The 17,603-nt window shown below is 36.6% G+C and overlaps 1 protein-coding gene across 8 annotated transcripts in view; it reads left to right on the top strand.

The window, feature by feature from the left end:
- Positions 1-17,603, top strand: part of RAPGEF2 (Rap guanine nucleotide exchange factor 2) — a 164,551-nt gene that overhangs the window by 131,029 nt on the left and 15,919 nt on the right. For 7 of the 8 annotated variants that reach the window (XM_023755330.1, XM_023755342.1, XM_023755338.1 and 4 more), the window contains 12 exons: positions 662-814; positions 1,057-1,221; positions 3,387-3,494; positions 3,584-3,787; positions 3,889-3,997; positions 4,702-4,948; positions 9,406-9,563; positions 10,182-10,422; positions 12,884-13,267; positions 15,267-15,478; positions 15,834-15,957; positions 16,559-16,582. In XM_023755330.1, coding sequence (XP_023611098.1) covers positions 662-814; positions 1,057-1,221; positions 3,387-3,494; positions 3,584-3,787; positions 3,889-3,997; positions 4,702-4,948; positions 9,406-9,563; positions 10,182-10,422; positions 12,884-13,267; positions 15,267-15,478; positions 15,834-15,957; positions 16,559-16,582 — 2,129 coding nt within the window. The remainder of the gene's footprint in view (positions 1-661; positions 815-1,056; positions 1,222-3,386; positions 3,495-3,583; positions 3,788-3,888; positions 3,998-4,701; positions 4,949-9,405; positions 9,564-10,181; positions 10,423-12,883; positions 13,268-15,266; positions 15,479-15,833; positions 15,958-16,558; positions 16,583-17,603) is intronic. The other variant, XM_023755336.1, reaches the window with a different exon arrangement.

The raw sequence follows: 17,603 nt of genomic DNA, 5'->3' as shown, positions 1-17,603 counted from the left end.
GTGTGTGTGTGTGTTAGGGGTCATGGAGCAGTAATGGCTTGGTGTGTATTGCTAACTTTTTCTTTAAGCCCTTAACACCTGTTATAAGGAATAATGATTTGAGCTTAACAAGTATATGGCTTGTTTTGTGGACCTTTTTTTTTTAAATAGACTTTTTAAAATGATTTATTAATATAATTAGCAAATTTTTAATATCTATTCCACATATCCATGTATGGAATTTCAGTGTCTTCTTATTAAAACCATCTTTATTTTAAAATCCTGCTTTTAAAATTTTTTCAAACTTTTAAAACCCACTAAATGGTGATTGTTTTTATGTCTATCCTCTTAAGATTCCACTCCCCTCCACTAATGTTTTTTTAATTGTCAAAGAAGAGGCATGAGAAAGGACTCCTAATTTTACCACCTGATTTTTAAACATTGTTAGTGTTTTTAATATAAACTGCACATAAATATTCTAAAAAATGAAACTTTTCTTGAGCAAGGAAGAACTACATTAAAAAGTAGAGAATTCTGATTAAGGTTCATTACTGCACTCATTAGAAAGTATGGGAAAGACATAGAAAAATGTCAGTTAAATAATTAAAACACTGAGTTATTAGTACTGCTACGTCTCTTGCAAGCACTTTATCATTAACATGTGACTTATATTTTATTCTAGTTTGTCTGCATAGCCCAGCAAGATTATTGCCGTATTCTCAACCAAGTAGAGAAGAACATGCAAAAAGTGGAGGAAGAAGGAGAAATTGTTATGGTGAAAGAACACCGAGAGCTTGATCGAACTGGAACAAGAAAGGGACACATCGTCATCAAGGTAAGACAAATATGGTTCTATTTGATTGGCAGTATCAGGTATGACAACTGTAGATCCCCCACCCAGTTTTTAGGCATAGTTTTTCTTAAAAGTTACCAGTTGTAAAGAGTCTTTATATTTCCAGATGAACAGCAGTTTTATTAATTATATATATTCACTACCCAGTTTGTCTTATATTGAAGATTTGAACATTTCAGATGCTATTTCTGCAGAATAGTGATTAAACCTTCTGTTTGCTACAGGGCACCTCAGAAAGATTAACAATGCATTTGGTGGAAGAGCATTCAGTAGTGGATCCAACGTTCATAGAAGACTTCCTATTGACCTACAGGACTTTTCTTTCCAGCCCAATGGAAGTGGGCAAAAAGTTATTGGAGTGGTTTAATGACCCGAGCCTCAGGGATAAGGTTGGAAAATATATTCTAGTTTGACTTTTAAATATGAAATATTCACATATAAACAAGTATACTTTAGTATATTTGTCATGCCAATTACGTTCAGATTATTTTAATGGAATAAGAGAGTGTACTTTTTAAGCAAAAGTGATACAAATGTTAGTTCTTGTTATAGGTTGCTAGGTTCAGTCCTAAAATTATCTTTTTTTAATGCAAATGTTAGTAAATTATTGACAGATGTTTAAATTTTAGTTCTTATGGGCATGTGTTTGAAGCACAACCCCCAACCGTCTGGGTTCCATAGGAATCTGTATCATCTAGGTAGAGGGTCAGTGTGCACCAGATAAAAGAAAAGTTACAGTTTTTAAATTGGCACCATAGCAGCATTGCATGACAACCATTGCTGGCTGGTAGGTTCCAGTAATATAATTCTCAACAGACCCTTTTCAGCATCTCTTGAGAGCCGTGTCAAGGCTAGATTGGATGGTAAACTACTTACTCTTATGAAGTTTGAGAGTTAATCATAGTCTGTACTTCTTTCCGTGTGCAGTCTGATGTACATGAGACAGACTTGGGAGGGGCAGGGTGGAAAAATCCAGAACAGGAGAAAAGCCCAAGGTTTAGTGCTGGTCCTGCTACTAACTAGCTGTGTGGTCCTTGGGAAATCATTTGGACAGCATTGCTTTTCAGTTCATATTCTGAGAGTCACAGGCCTAGATCTCAACCAGGCTCTTCAGCTGTAAAAACTTGATTTGAGTGGTATTGCCTCTGTCATTTACTTTATATGCCATCTCACCCTCCTGACACTCATATATTTACTTGTAAAATGAATAACCAACATCTGTTTGGGACTGTTGTGAAAATGAATAATAGAAAATAAAGTTCTTTATGTAGTACCTCACGTAGAGCCAGCACATCCTAAAGGTTGCTTGCTGTTGGTGGTAGTTCTCAATTTATGATTTATGAATCTCGTTTTTCTAGTTGTAATATGGCTAGTAGACTTTCAAGTTGGCTTCTCAGCTGCAAAATTTTAATTTTATAAAAAAGTCAAGAGTTAGATATTGTTTTAAGGGGAATCATCTTATATGTTTCCTACATTTGAAGAATTGGGCAATAGTGATGGTATATGACATAAAATTAATGTAAATACCAAGATTTAACTCAAGTGATTAGGTTTATACTATAATTTATCACAGTATATTAACAATAAATAGTATTTTAAACTATGGTTAAAAATTAACTATATACCATCATCTCTTTCTTTACTGCTAGAATAGTGTGCTTTATTTTTTCATGTTAAGAAGTTAATGTTTGAAAACAATTCCATAGAAAATTTATTTTATCTTGTTATTCAAATTTAGAAAATGAAACTCATATAAGAGAAAACAAGTAGTTTTATATTTAAGTTGCAATTATACTCACTTCATTTAGTAATATTTTAATGAGAATTTACTTTATGCCAAACATTGTTATAAGTATTAAGATTGCCCTTAGAACATAACATAAAGTTGTTGTGCTCATGGAACTTACAGTCTAATGAATGTTGCATAGTTCTTGCTGGGTACAAAAAAAAAAAACAATCCATAACTGAGAGTGTATATATTGGCCTATATGAAAGTGTTGGGCTGTGTGAAGACATGTGTAGGGTGGGAAAAGGCTATTCATTTTTCCTGAGGAATTACAGGTGTTAAGAGGTTTCTGAATCTTAACGTTAACAAGTAATTTGTAACTCCCTGTAACTCCCAGCTAGTTTTTTCCTTTTATAACTTGTTCCCTTGTAGATCTTTCTAGGCTTAATACTGTTGATTCCTTGTGTCTAGTCTGCCCTTGACCTTTTTTTTTTTAAAGTTCTGTTTTCTTTATCTTGTATTCATTTATTTTGGTTTTACTATAGCTTTGTTTTTATGGTAATCTGTTGCAAATATATTTTGAGAGTAAGTAAGCTTCACAGATTCAAGACCCTTCTTGGCAAAACAATCTAGAGTCAATATTCAGAGTATAAATTTTTAGAAGGTCATTTCCTTATGAATAAAATCATTGCTGAGGCTTTTTGTACTTAGTTTATTTTCTTATTTGCTATTACTAGGTTGTTTAGATGTCTAATTTGAAATCGCTTTAATTGCAAACTTTTAGCACTGAATTTTTAGAAAACCTACTGAAAACAATTAATTTTTCAGGTTACACGGGTAGTATTATTGTGGGTAAATAATCACTTCAATGACTTTGAAGGCGATCCTGCGATGACTCGATTTCTAGAAGAATTTGAAAATAATCTGGAAAGAGAGGTAATAGTTGTGATTATTTTAAAAACCATCAGCTTTAAGTTCATCTTATTCAGCCTGTCTGTGAAACCGCTCTCTCTGAACTCTTACAGAAAATGGGTGGACATCTAAGGCTGTTAAATATTGCATGTGCAGCTAAAGCAAAAAGGAGATTGATGACATTAACAAAACCGTCCCGAGAAGCTCCTTTGCCTTTTATCTTACTTGGAGGCTCAGAGAAGGGATTTGGGATCTTTGTGGACAGTGTCGATTCAGGCAGCAAAGCAACTGAAGCCGGCTTGAAGCGAGGGGATCAGGTATGATATTTCTAAATCCCGATTTCAAGGGTGACTCTTTCTCTTTTTTTTTTCTTCAGTCAATTGGGATATTGATATTCGTTTTATAATTTTATGTTTAGATACTAGAAGTAAATGGTCAAAACTTTGAAAATATTCAGCTGTCCAAAGCCATGGAAATTCTTAGAAATAACACGCATTTATCTATCACTGTGAAAACCAATTTATTTGGTAAGTTATTTTTGCCTACTTTCATTTTTCTCCTTTTGGTCTTTATAATCTTAATCATAAAAAGGCCATTTTTATAAGTTATATTTAAAACATTATAGGAATAAGAACATTTATAGTAAAATGCATAGATATATAATTAATTATGTAAGTATGTAATTAGACCTAAATTAGAATCTACTGATGTGATGACCATAAAAATTATGTTTTATCAATGTGTTTATTCATAAGTGTTTTAAATACCTATACATTTAAATAATATACTACTTTAGCCCTGGATGGTGTGGTCCAATTGGTTGGGCATCATCCCACACACCAAAAGGTTGCTGGTTCAATTCCCAATCAAGGCACATGCCGGGTTTCAGGCTTGATTCCCTGATGGGCATGCAGGAGGCAAGCGATCAATGTTGTTTCCACACATGATGTTTCTCTCTCTTCCCCTCTCCCTTCCTCTCTCTCTAAAAATCAATTTTAATTTTTTTTTTAAAAAGCTACTTTATTTTAACTTATCCTGAGTGGGAATGATAGAGCAACATTATAAAGCAGATTCCTGTTGTCATTCATTCATTGGAGTAGAGTTTTCCTGTAAGATTACAGTTTTGATAGTTGAAGTCTATGCTATTCATCTATTTCCAAGTGCTACAGTTGCCTTTGAATTGCTCCGATTTCTTATAATGGGTGTTCTGTGGTGTTTATTTCCATTTTAGTATTTAAAGAACTTCTGACAAGATTGTCAGAAGAGAAAAGAAATGGTGCCCCTCATCTTCCTAAAATTGGAGACATCAAAAAGGCCAGTCGCTACTCCATTCCAGATCTTGCTGTAGATGTGGAACAGGTGATAGGACTTGAAAAGGTAAATAAAAAAAGTAAAGCCAATACCGTTGGAGGAAGGAACAAGCTAAAAAAGATACTCGACAAGACTCGGATCAGTATCTTGCCACAGAAACCATATAAGTAAGTGTCTGTGTAAATTTTGTGTCCATTATTTTTTGTTATAATAATATGCAATGGTAATGATGTAATTAATATTTGCAGGAGTCTAAAAAAGATTTTACGCTTTTACGCATGAGCTATCTTAGAAGAAATCTTGAACAATCAAGTTTGTTTTAATAATGTTTTTGCCATTTACTTGCTCGTCCCAATCTTCATTAGAGAGAGCTATAGCACGTCCTCATTTGAACTATTTTTTTTTTTATTTCTCAGTTAGTCTTTAAAAATATGTTGTATTTGTTACCATATTCTCTATAGTTGGGAGTTTTTTGCTACCATTTCTTTGTTTCTGAGTGTCTTCTCTACCATCAGCATCTGCTCTTTGCCAACCAAATCTTTGCTTCTTCCCATTGCTACTATTCATCCTTGCCATTCTCTTCTTTCCTTTCTTTTCTGTTTGCAGTTATTCAGCCATTGCCAATATATCACCAACCAAACACAGAATCCTTTTCTTCTTCCCAGTGTTCTCTACAGTCAGAATGTCAGGTGTATCTCGAATTTCTCAAATCTCTGTTTGGCTGTTTATTCATGCCAGGAGCTCAGACTAGACAAAGTTGTTGGTTTCACTTTTTTTTTTTTTTTAAGCTTTGCTTGTTTGCTTGGTTATTTCTTCATTTTGGCTTCTTCTCAGTCTAAGGATGTTTTATATAACTGTTATCATCAGTCAAAAAATTTTTAATGTTAAATAACATTGGTGCACCAAATTTATTTATTATATACTAGAGGCCCAGTGCACGGATTCATGCACTGGTGGGGTCCCTCAGCCTGGCCTGTACCCTCTTGCAATCCGGGACCCCCTGGCTTGTGGGGATCAGGCCAAAACCGGCAGTCCAACATCCCCAGAGGGATGTAGTAGTGCCTGAAGTGGCAGGCAGCCGGGGAGGAGCCCGAGCCTGGACTGGGCCCCACTGCACCTGCTGCCGCTCAGTAGTGCTGCCATGGAGGCAGGAGAGGCTCGCACTGCTGCAGCTGCACTTGCCAGCTGTGAGCCCGGCGCCTGGTGCCCTTCGGTCAGCTGAGTGGTACTCCCACTGTGGGAGCACACTGACCACCAGGGGGCAGCTCCTGCATTGAGCATCTGCCCCCTGGTGGTCAGTGTGCGTCATCGCGACTGGTCTACCAGTCGTTTGGTCGTTCAGTTGTTTGGTCGCTTAGGCTTTTATATATATAGATTCCTCAAACTACAATGGTATAAGAGATAACTTAAAAACATGTTGTTTTTTTCCTTTATAATGAAAGGAGCAGTAGTTACAGAGATTTAGGACTATATCAAGCATTTCTATTTTTAAATTCCATTTCAGTTAAAATTTTCACCCACAGATTAAAGAGATATGGTCCAGAATATACTTTTGATGGGTTGAGTGCCAAACTTGTATTGTCCCTGTTGAATTATGATTGATGTTTTTGCATCAGCTACAAAAGACTTCTGTAATAGAGTCTTAAGGACAAGCAGTGAGTAAGATGGTTTTATATATAGACTTGAGAGTGTATTTATATTGAGTAAGTTTCCAAGTGGCCATGGATTAGGTTTGCATTACAGAAAACAGAAGTCGATTTTGAAAGTGACCCTTCTTGATTAAGCACAGAGAGAGGCATGCATATAAAGACTAAAAGTATTAATGTTCTGTGAAACATTCAAACCTTCACATTGTTAGTAGAGTTATTGGCAGCACAATAATAATAAAAGACCTCAGAGTAATATTTGACCATGAGTTAAATATGAACCTTAAAAAAAATAAAAAGTCAGTGTGACTCTGGCAAGTATTAATAGAAATGTGACATGTAAGAACTGGGATGCAATCCATTCACAGTACAGGATGTTAACAAGGTACACAGTATGAAAATACTATGTATAATTTTGTTCTCTGTGAACTTAGATATTCAAAAGCTAGAGAAGGGGACAGAAAGACAATAAGTAGAGGTATTGAATTTAGAACACTGAGGAAGCATCTTGGTTTGCAGTTTTTAAAAAAAGTATGAATCACTTATGTATTTTATTACATAAAAATGATTTGCTGTAATTTATATTGCAATGCAGTAGAAAGAAATAATTACATTTAAAAAAAGACTCAGTAAAATGTAGGATCTATCTATTGGTCTAATAGACTTGATTTAATACTGGTTACCACTTAAACTTTTCTCTCCTAGAAATCAGCATGTGTTTGCAAAGATTTGTTTTTTACAAAGGCACTAAACTAGTCAATTAGAGAAATCTTCTAGCTATGTCATTTTGTTTTGTTTTTCCCCCCTCTCTCTCTCGAACATTATAAATATTATGGAAACTAAGATGCTGAATAATGGCAGACTGCCAAGGTTAGGCATGGGAGTGATGTAAATAGAGGGGAAAGAAAGGGGTGAGGCAAGAGGATTGTAGGATTCAGAACTGTTTGTCAGGAAAGTAGAGATACTGATGAACCCAGAGAAAACAGGGAGTAAGTCACTAGTCTAAAATCAACAAAGGCCAAAAACCAATTTCAGTAGCAATGAGAGAGTTGGAGTGGTTGAACAGTAGGAAGACGTGTGCACAGACATTTCTGAATTGTCTCGAATATAAAGTAGTTTCAATCCTGGAGCATCCGCACGTCTGTGGAGAATAGAGATACAGGCAAGAGGAGAGAGTTAGATCATATTAGGTGTTAAAATGTTGAAGGAAACATTCCTTAAGAGGGCAGCTCTTCTGGGTGTGCCTGGAGTATACTAATATTTACAGCCATTTGTGCCAGGGGCGGCCCAGTCAGCTGTATCTTTGGCCTGAGCCCATAGTAGTTCTCTCAGCTCATGTATTACATCTAATATTTTTGGCAGTAAAAATTGGCTTATATGGTTGAATACTAAAACTTGACTAACAATGTAAAAGTTTGGATGTTTCACAGAACATTAACACTTTTAGTCTTTATATGCATGCCTTAATAAACAGAAATTTTATTTTGACATGGACTTACCTATAAATTTGAAAGAGCTTACACTGAAATTACCTTTAATTTTTGTTTTCAACAGAAAGCTCTTGTCCTTGCTTATTTACCTTTATAATGTCTATTTTACCAAGGGAGAGGGAGGGGGGAGGAGGGAGGAGGGATGGGGGGGGGGGGACAAAGAGAGAGAGCGAGAGAGAATGCTACTGGGTATCTTTTTAGCAGAACCATTAAAAATAGTTGGTCAAGCTCTAATGTCTGAAAACCTTACTGATGCTAAATGCCTTAATTTTATTTATGACATCCCAACCTTAGTATAATTTTCTTTTTTCTTCTTTCAAGGTATTTATAGAAACTAGATAGAGCTCTAACCATTTGCTTGTGATCTAGTTGTTTTTTGTGTGTGCGTGCATATTGTTGTATTTTGATGTTTTAAAAACAGTTGACTCTTCAAATCTAGAAATAACCTTTATTATTAAATCATGTTTCAAATCTTTGTTTCTAGAGTTGTCCACAGTAACAGGTTTTTTATAAATGGAAATGAATTTGTAGCTATCCATAATAAGCAGTATTTCTCTGGGAACTTAAATGTGTAACTAGAAAATTTTAGTAGAGAACTAAAAGTGAGTCATTGGAATTTCATTGCCTCTTCCTTGATGCCAAGAAATGTCACTCTGCACCACTGCTTTCTTATGCTCTGTGTAATTAAGAAATAATGTCTGTGTCAGGGTTCATTTACATTTGACTCCGTAGTGATCTCATTTCTCTGAAACACTGAAGAATGAAATTGGGACAGTTTGGATTTTTTCCCCTCTATTCATTTCACTCAGTTTCTTCAGTTCTTAAAGATCAGATTATAAAACAATTTACATTCTGATGCGGAAGCCGTCAGCTGAGTGAGAACTAAGTGTGTTTTTTAATGTACTTTTTTAAAAGTCTGTTTCTGCCCTGACCTGTGTGGTTCCCCGTGTAGCTCAGTTGGTTGAGCATCATCCCTGGCACCGAAAGGTCGCCACAGGTTCGGGTCCCGGTCAAGGCACATGCCTGGGTTGTGGGTTTGATCCCAGGTCAGAGTGCATGCGGGAGGCAACCAATCGATGTTTGTCTCTCTCCTCATCCTCTCCCTTCCGCTCCCTCCCAAACTAATACAAACACTTAAAATAATAATAAATAAATAAAAAAGTCTGTTTCCATCAGAACCTAGAATATATCTTTTCTTGAAAGTATTTCTGTTTGGAGAAACTACTATTTGTTAGGATTTGTCTTAATTAAAAGACATAGTTTTCAGAGAAACACACTCTACACTTAAGAAACAGCAAAACAAATTGAGTTGGATACAGTCTTAAGCAGTAGGTACGTTTGCAGCTCTCAACCAAATTCATCAATATTTTTACATTCACTGCGTGTTCTGTGAGATGGGATTTACTTAGGGTCTGTGTCTGTTATATATTGATGAGTTAAACATTCTACCTGGTTGACTGCTATTTCCCATTTTTCCTGTTTGTTCAGTGATATTGGGATTGGTCAGTCTCAAGACGACAGCATCGTGGGATTAAGGCAGACAAAGCATATCCCAACCGCATTGCCCGTCAGTGGCACCTTGTCATCCAGCAACCCTGACTTACTGCAGTCACACCATCGCATTTTAGACTTCAGTACTACTCCTGGTGAGCACTACCCACGCTGCTTTTGTTTAATTGCAATCATCTCTTTTCTTCTAATGGAATGGTGGTAGCGCTGTACGTATCTCTCTTGGTTTGCCATGGATTTATCAGATGCTTAGTCAGGGTGCACCTTCGAACAGTTGGAACCAGCTCTTCTTTATTCTTCAGACTGCTGTGATATGGCCATGGGCAAGTTCATCTCTTTGAACTTGTTTTCTCTTTCCTAAGATGAAGGTGATATATACCGTGCAGGCATTACTAGATCATATGAAGTAAATAGAATGAAAGGCCTATTTTAGGTCAGCTTAATAATGAGCTTTTCGGTATATAATACAGATGAACTTTAGATTTAATTTTTTTTTTACTTTTTGCTATGAACTGATGAGTTTGCATTTGTCTGTAGACGATGCGTTTATCTATAGGGGAAATGCGTCCGTGCAGATTATCAGCATGTGGACTGGTTGCATGTTTGAAGAAGAGCTATAATATGTGAGAGGGGAAATTTTAGCATTCTCTTTAATAAGGAGGGGTTTTTTTATTTTATTTTCAGATTACTTCACTTAATTGTATTTCCATATATTAAAATCCTTTCTATTTACATATGGCTTTTCTTTCCCCCAGACTTGCCAGATCAAGTGTTAAGGGTCTTCAAAGCTGATCAGCAAAGCCGATACATCATGATCAGTAAGGACACCACGGCGAAGGAAGTGGTCATTCAGGCCATCAGGGAGTTTGCTGTGACTGCCACTCCTGATCAGTATTCGCTGTGTGAGGTCTCCGTCACCCCTGAGGGAGTCATCAAACAGAGAAGGCTTCCAGATCAGCTTTCCAAACTTGCTGATAGAATACAGCTGAGTGGAAGGTATTCAATATCTATCTTTTTGGATTTGCTTACCTGCCCCTTCAAACCCACATCAAAGTCTAAGAGATTCACACTTTCAAAGGGTTTTTTAAATGAGCAAGTACCTCCCAGCCAGCTCAGTGGTTGACCATCCATCTATGAACCAGGAGGCCACAGTTTAATTCCTGTTGGTGGGCATGCAGGAGGCAGCCAATCAATGATTCTCTCTCATCATTGATGTTTCTGTCCCTCTCCCCCTCTCCCTTCCTCTCTCTGAAATCAATAAAACATTTTTTTTTCAAAAAAATCTTTCTTTAAAAAAAAAAAAAGACTAAGTATCCCTGCAGATTAAGAAGTTTTTTAAACCCCTCCACTGGGAATTGCTTTATCAAAGTAAATGCACACAGTAAAGTTTGACCTTCACAAAGATCTCTGAAGGACTTGTTCACAATAAGGGTACTGTGGCCTGCATGTTGTTATTGCACACCAGTGTGCAAGCAGTAACTTCTCATGCTCGCTCTTTACAGCCCTGGGCTGGCAGAATGGTAAAGAAAGCCTGATGTAGAGTCACAGATCTCACTTATTCTTGGAAATGTACGTTCACAAAAATGCTTTCTCATAACTTTCTATTGTCATTTGCTCCTGCCTATCTACCTCTTGTAGGAGCTTCATTTATTTAGGCAGTGACATCTATGACAATGTAATTGGCTCATGCTGTCTAATTATATGTTATACTGTGAAAAACACTTCTTAACTCTGGCACTAAACTTTAGTTGCTGCAGGCTTGGTCCCCTGCTGCATACGTGCTTATATAACACATGCAACTTGAAAGAAAACATTGTACATGATTTTGTCAGTCTCTTGAATGCTATTTCCATTGATAGATATATGTAATTTATATTCTTAAAGCATAGATTAGTAAAAGTTGAAAAAGTAGTTAAGTTTTGACTCTCATATAATGACTAGATTCTGCACTGACTGAAAATTACGTGGTTCCCAAGATCACATTTTTTTCCATGTTACTCACCATATGGAGTGTTTCACTGTACTTGAATTTTTTATGCATCTAAACCCTGATAAGATTCTTTCAAAACCTGTTTTCTTGCTAACACCTATAACCTTCTACTCTTCTTCACTTTTACTTCATTGCCAACCCTGCCATTAGCAGGTAGTGTTCTTTTATTTGGAGGTCAGTTTTTTCGCATTATTATTTCAATGTACATTGATATATCTGTAACCATAAAGGAGTTCTACAAATCCCCATTGAGGTGAAGATTCATGATTCACATTCATTATTCAGGAAAATTAGAGATGGCGAGATGTCATGGGCTTCATCAGTAGCCAAAACTGAGTGTGTTAAATCAGCATGTCAGTGGCCCAGGGTATGTGTTCTCAGCCATGTTTGCCTTGGCAAAATATGCAAAGGACCGGTTTGGCAGAACTCCCTCTGTACTCGTTCTGTTTCTTCTTATGAAATTTGACTTAGGGAAAGTGTCTGTTTAAAAAAAAAAATCACAAGGCAAACATCTGGATTCTATTTTCAACAAGTTGCTTACAAGGCAAAAGGAGCACTATCTCTGAGTTCCTATCTCTGTAACCGGTATTGATTAGTCATTGATCTTTGGTAGCCTCTGTTTTCTCATATGAAAAATAAGAGTAATGTCTGCCCCACTTACTGGTTGGGGTTTTTGTGAAAATCCGATATTTAACAGTTAAAATCTTGTTTTAGTTTTGTTCTTCTCGTTGGATCAAATAGGGGGGAAATAGCTTATAGATTTTTTTGGTATTTGAATAACTAAACTGGGATTGATCCAATATGAACCTATCAATAGTCACAGATTCTCTCTGGGAAAGTAGAACCATGACCTGTGTCTGATCTTCCTGCTTCCTCCTGAGAGCCTATTTCTTTATTTAAACTGAAAATTTTAGTTTAGCTATTTTCTGTCATTTTTAGCAAAAAAAAAAGGGGGGGCAAAATAATATAGAAATTAAGGAAGGACAGGAGAAAAAGGAATTACAACTGGTGCACATGAAATTCCATGTGATTTGTTAATTTTCATCAATGACTTCTGGATAGATGGTTCTATGATCTGGTGACTGAGACAGCAACTACATTCTTTTTTTCATCCTTACCAAGTATATGTTTTTATTGATTTTAAGAGAGAGAGAGAGAGAGAGAGAGAGAAAGAAACATTGATGTGAAAGAAACATCGATTGGTTGCCACCTATATGCGCCTAAGCTGGAACCACAACTTAGGTATGTACCCTGACCAGCAATCGAACCCACAACCTTTTGGTGTACGGGACGATGCTCCAACCAACTGAGCCATTTGGCCAGGGCAGCAGCTACATTCTTATAGTCAAATAATTCTTCCATCATTCAATTCAGTGTTCTTTCAAATGTTCTGTAAAAAATAGCAATGTTCTTTTAAGGAATATCATGAGACTGTTGCTTAGGCTTTGAATTTTTGTTTTTTTATAGATATTACTTGAAAAACAACATGGAAACAGAAACCCTTTGTTCAGATGAAGATGCTCAGGAGTTGTTGAGAGAGAGTCAAATTTCCCTACTGCAGCTCAGTACTGTGGAAGTTGCCACACAACTCTCCATGCGAAATTTTGAACTCTTCCGCAACATTGAACCTACTGAATACATAGATGATTTATTTAAACTGAAATCAAAAACCAGCTGTGCCAACCTGAAGAAATTTGAAGAAGTCATTAACCAGGAAACATTTTGGGTAGCATCTGAAATTCTGAGAGAGACAAACCAGCTGAAGAGGATGAAGATCATTAAGCATTTCATCAAGATAGCACTCCACTGTAGGGAATGCAAGAATTTTAACTCAATGTTTGCAATCATCAGGTAAGAGAGCATATTTGTCTTAAGATTCAATTCACTTTGCAGGTTAGAAATATATGTCAATCCAGGAACACTATATAATTTGTCTAAGTGTAGTCATCGTAATTGAATTATATTGAACAATTCTTTTTCTCGGAATCCTGATCCTGATCTTTAATTTTAAAAATCTCCTATATGCTGATTTGGAACACAGAAAATCTATATTCACTTTTTTTTTTTTTAGCTCTGTAACCTTGGGAAAATTACTTGAACTTCTCTGAACATCAGTTTATTTCTCTGTAAAATAACAATTTGCTAAAGAGTTATGGAGCTGATTAAATGATATACAGTAGTCCCCCTTATCCATGGGGAATATGTTCCAAGACCCCCAGTTGGTGCCTGAAACCATTGCTAGTACCAAACCCTACATATGTTTTTTTCCTGTACATACGTACTGATGATAAAGTTTAATTTGTAAATTAAGCAAACTAAGAGGTTAGCAACAATAACTAATAATAAAATAGGACAATTATAAAAGTACTAGAGGCCTGGTGCACGAATTTGTGCACGAGTAGGGTCCAGCCGGCCTGCCCCGATGGGAGCCGATTGGGCAAGGCCAGTGGGGGGGAGGGACTGCGGGAGGTTGGCCAGCAGGCCCCACCCCCGATCGGTTGGCCAGCCGCAGTGCACATCATAGTGACTGGTTGTTCCAGTTCTTCCAGTCATTCTGGTCGTTCAGGCGTTCCGGTCCCTTGGCTTTTATATGTATAGATACTGTAATAAAAGTTATGTGAATAGCTATGAGAACATTAATAAGTGAAATAAGGGTTACCTAACACAAGCAATTCAATGCTGCAACAGTTGATCTGATAACCCAGAGGGTTACTAAGTGATTAACAGGCAAGGGGCATATCCACATGGCAGGCTGGACAAAGGGATGATTCACATTCCAAAGAGACAGAGACAGAACTCATCAGATTTTATTATGCTGCTCAGAACAGCATGCAATTTAAAACTTATTGTTTATTTCTGGGATTATTTCATTGAATATTTTTGTACTGTAGTTAGCCACAGGTAACTGAAACTGCTGAAAGCAAAACAGTGGGTAAGGGGCTGACTACTGTAGTGTATGTAGGGTTCCATCAGCCAGCACAATGAAGATGCCCAGGAAATGTTCATTATTTTTCCCTTTTGGTTGCTTAGATTGAGACTGGAGGAAACTATAAGCTGGAACAGTTTATATTGATGTTGATGGTGATTATTAAATTAGTCATTTTCTCTGTCTAGAACAGCGGTTCTCAACCTGTGGGTCGCCACCCCTTTGGGGGTCAAACGACCCTTTCATAGGGGTTGCCTACGACCATCGGAAAACACATATATAATTACATATTATTTTTGTGATTAATCACTATGCTTTAATTATGTTCAATTTGTAACAATGAAAATACATCCTGCATATCAGATATTTACATTATGATTCATAACAGTAGCAAAATTACAGTTATGAAGTAGCAACAAAAATAATTTTATGGTTGGGGGTCACCACAACATGAGGAACTGTATTAAAAGGTCGCGGCATTAGGAAGGTTGAGAACCACTGGTCTAGGAGTTTGACCATATTCTCATTACTATTAATGCTTTTGTTTTACTTTATTACTGTTAAGATGTTTGGCCAGTCTGTTATATGCCAAGCACTGCTCTATGTATAGAGGTAAACAAGGAAACAAAATTCTATCCTCATGATAGTTTCATTTTAGTGGTTTTGCTCATAGTAAACGGATCAGGAGGGTACAAAGGGAAGAAGAGTAAAACAAAATCACCTGATGCTGATTCTGCTTCCATCTTCCACTCTCATCACCTGGAGTTAGTAATAGTTTCTTATGAATTTTTCTGTAAATTGTTATGTGTAACTAGGATACACACAGAGGTGCTATATGCTAATCAACAATGCACTGTTTCACTTCCTTCATTTCATAAGGATGAGTCATTTAATTTTCTACCACTTTTCCTTTTTCCCTCTTAGTGGCCTAAACCTGGCACCGGTAGCAAGACTGCGAACCACCTGGGAAAAACTTCCCAATAAATATGAAAAGCTATTTCAGGATCTCCAAGACCTATTCGATCCTTCCAGAAACATGGCAAAATATCGCAATGTCCTCAATAGTCAAAACCTACAGCCTCCCATAATCCCTTTATTCCCAGTTATCAAGAAGGATCTCACATTTCTTCATGAAGGTAAATGCAAAGTAGAGGATTTCTTCCTTCCCTGGTGGAAGCATAGAATAAATGTCAGGGATTAAGACGTACAGACTGGTGGCTACAAAGTAGTCAAGGGGATGTGAAGTACCGCCTAGGGAATATAGTCAGTAATATTGTACTAAATACCTATGGTGCCGAGTGGGCACTAAAGTTCTTGGGAGGATCACTTTCTAAATCTATAAGTGTCTAACCACTATGCTGTACACCTGAAATGAACATAAAATAATGTTTCATATCAACTGTAATTCAAAAATAAAATTTAGGAAATATAATTTTTTTAAAAAGAGAACAAATGCCATGTGATTCCCTTTTTCTTCTTTGCCAATTGTAGGAAATGACTCAAAGGTCGATGGACTGGTCAATTTTGAGAAACTAAGGATGATTGCGAAAGAAATTCGTCATGTTGGCCGAATGGCTTCGGTGAACATGGACCCTGCCCTCATGTTCAGGACTCGGTGAGTGTGTCAACTTCAGGGGCACATATGGGATTAGAGAAGGTGGAGTTTAGCTAATAAATGAGGGAAATTGGAATTATTTATATTTGTAGCTTGGCAGAAATTCTATTAGGTCATGCAAAGAATCTCCACTGAGCTCTAATGTGGAATAAATACCTTATTCTATATCAACAGTATAAACAGTTTGTCCTTCAAACATTTTTCATCTAACATGAGGCACAATTATTGGTTCCTTATTTTTCGGAACAGTCATTTGTAGAGCTAAAACTCATAATTGGTAGTATGAAGTAAAATATGGAAATAACCCAACAGCATTGTTTCAACATGCACACAATGGATTTAGCTGTCAGCTTAGTCAAAAATGACTAATCCCATGAAGGAGAAGAGAACAGGAGTCAGTCTCCTTTTAAAACAAAAACATGTGTCTTCTGAGCCACATAAATATTTCTGGCCAAGGTGTGTGTGTGAGGTGATTATGCAGTTTCATGTTTGTGGGCTTCTTATACTGCTTATTCGGAAGTCTAGTCCTCTCTTTCTGAGCTTGTGATCTTTCTGTCTCTTTCTACACCCATGCTTCAACCTCCATGGCTCTCACCTACAGGAAGAAGAAATGGAGGAGTCTGGGGTAAGTGGCGGCGACTTGCACACCCACACCCAGTTCTTATTCTACTCATTGCATTGTTTCCTTACCTGCTCTATTTCCTGATGCTTTGCATTTTTTTCTTAACCCTCTTGCTCTTGCAGCATCTCAGTTGGCAAACTGATTTCCAGTTTAATCTGTTGGGGCTTTTGCTTTTGAGGTCATGATCCATGAGAGCTGTGAAATGATTGATGATTGTTCCGGGCACTGTAGGTCAGACATACTTGGAAGCTTTCAGAAAGATTTCATATTAATATAATTTCTGTGTTTTGAAACAGGAAAAGCCTAAAGTGGGAGGAGTGTGGGGGAGGGGGGATGTGAGATGGAAAAATTGTGCAATTTTAATTCTGTTGCACAGATATTTGAGAAGTAGATATATGTAATATAAAAGCTGCCCCTAGGTGTTAAAACTAAATTTTTTACAGCTCAACTAACTACTGTTTTCATTCTATAAACCAACTCTTTTGAAAAATAATTCTTAACAATTCATGTGCTAGTTTCTGTACATATGTTTACATTTGCATGACCATTTTATTAACAATTTGACCATATTACTTTAGAAACTCACTATATTTAACCCAAGGAATAAGAAAGTAATTGTAAACAGTTAGCTAATTTTTTTAAATCTATGTAAAACATCCTCTCTAGGAGAAATAAATTAATGTAAATCCCAATTATAGCTGTGTTCTTGCATGAGCTTTTACATATAATTATATGATGATTATATTATATTATTTGCTGGCTTCTATGAGAGGACTGCCTTGAATGAAAAGTAGAATTTCCTAGTTGGAACAGAACAGGCACCAAACATATATATGTATGTGTGCAGGCTTCTTTTTTAACTTTAAAAAAATGTAATTCCTACTATTCTATATTCCTTTGTAACAGCTTACTTACCAGAATAAAGCATGTGATCTTTTGAACGTAGAGTATTTTTTTAAGTCTTGGCACGTTTCAAAGAGATAAAGTAATCCCATGCTAGAGTGAGCTGCATATCTACCTTTTC

This window comes from Myotis lucifugus, unplaced genomic scaffold (assembly GCF_000147115.1).
Source record: "Myotis lucifugus unplaced genomic scaffold, Myoluc2.0 scaffold_1, whole genome shotgun sequence".
Lineage (NCBI taxonomy): Eukaryota > Metazoa > Chordata > Mammalia > Chiroptera > Vespertilionidae > Myotis > Myotis lucifugus.
The sequence above is the reverse complement of the archived record's forward strand: the minus strand, read 5'-3'. Positions and strand labels throughout refer to the sequence as shown.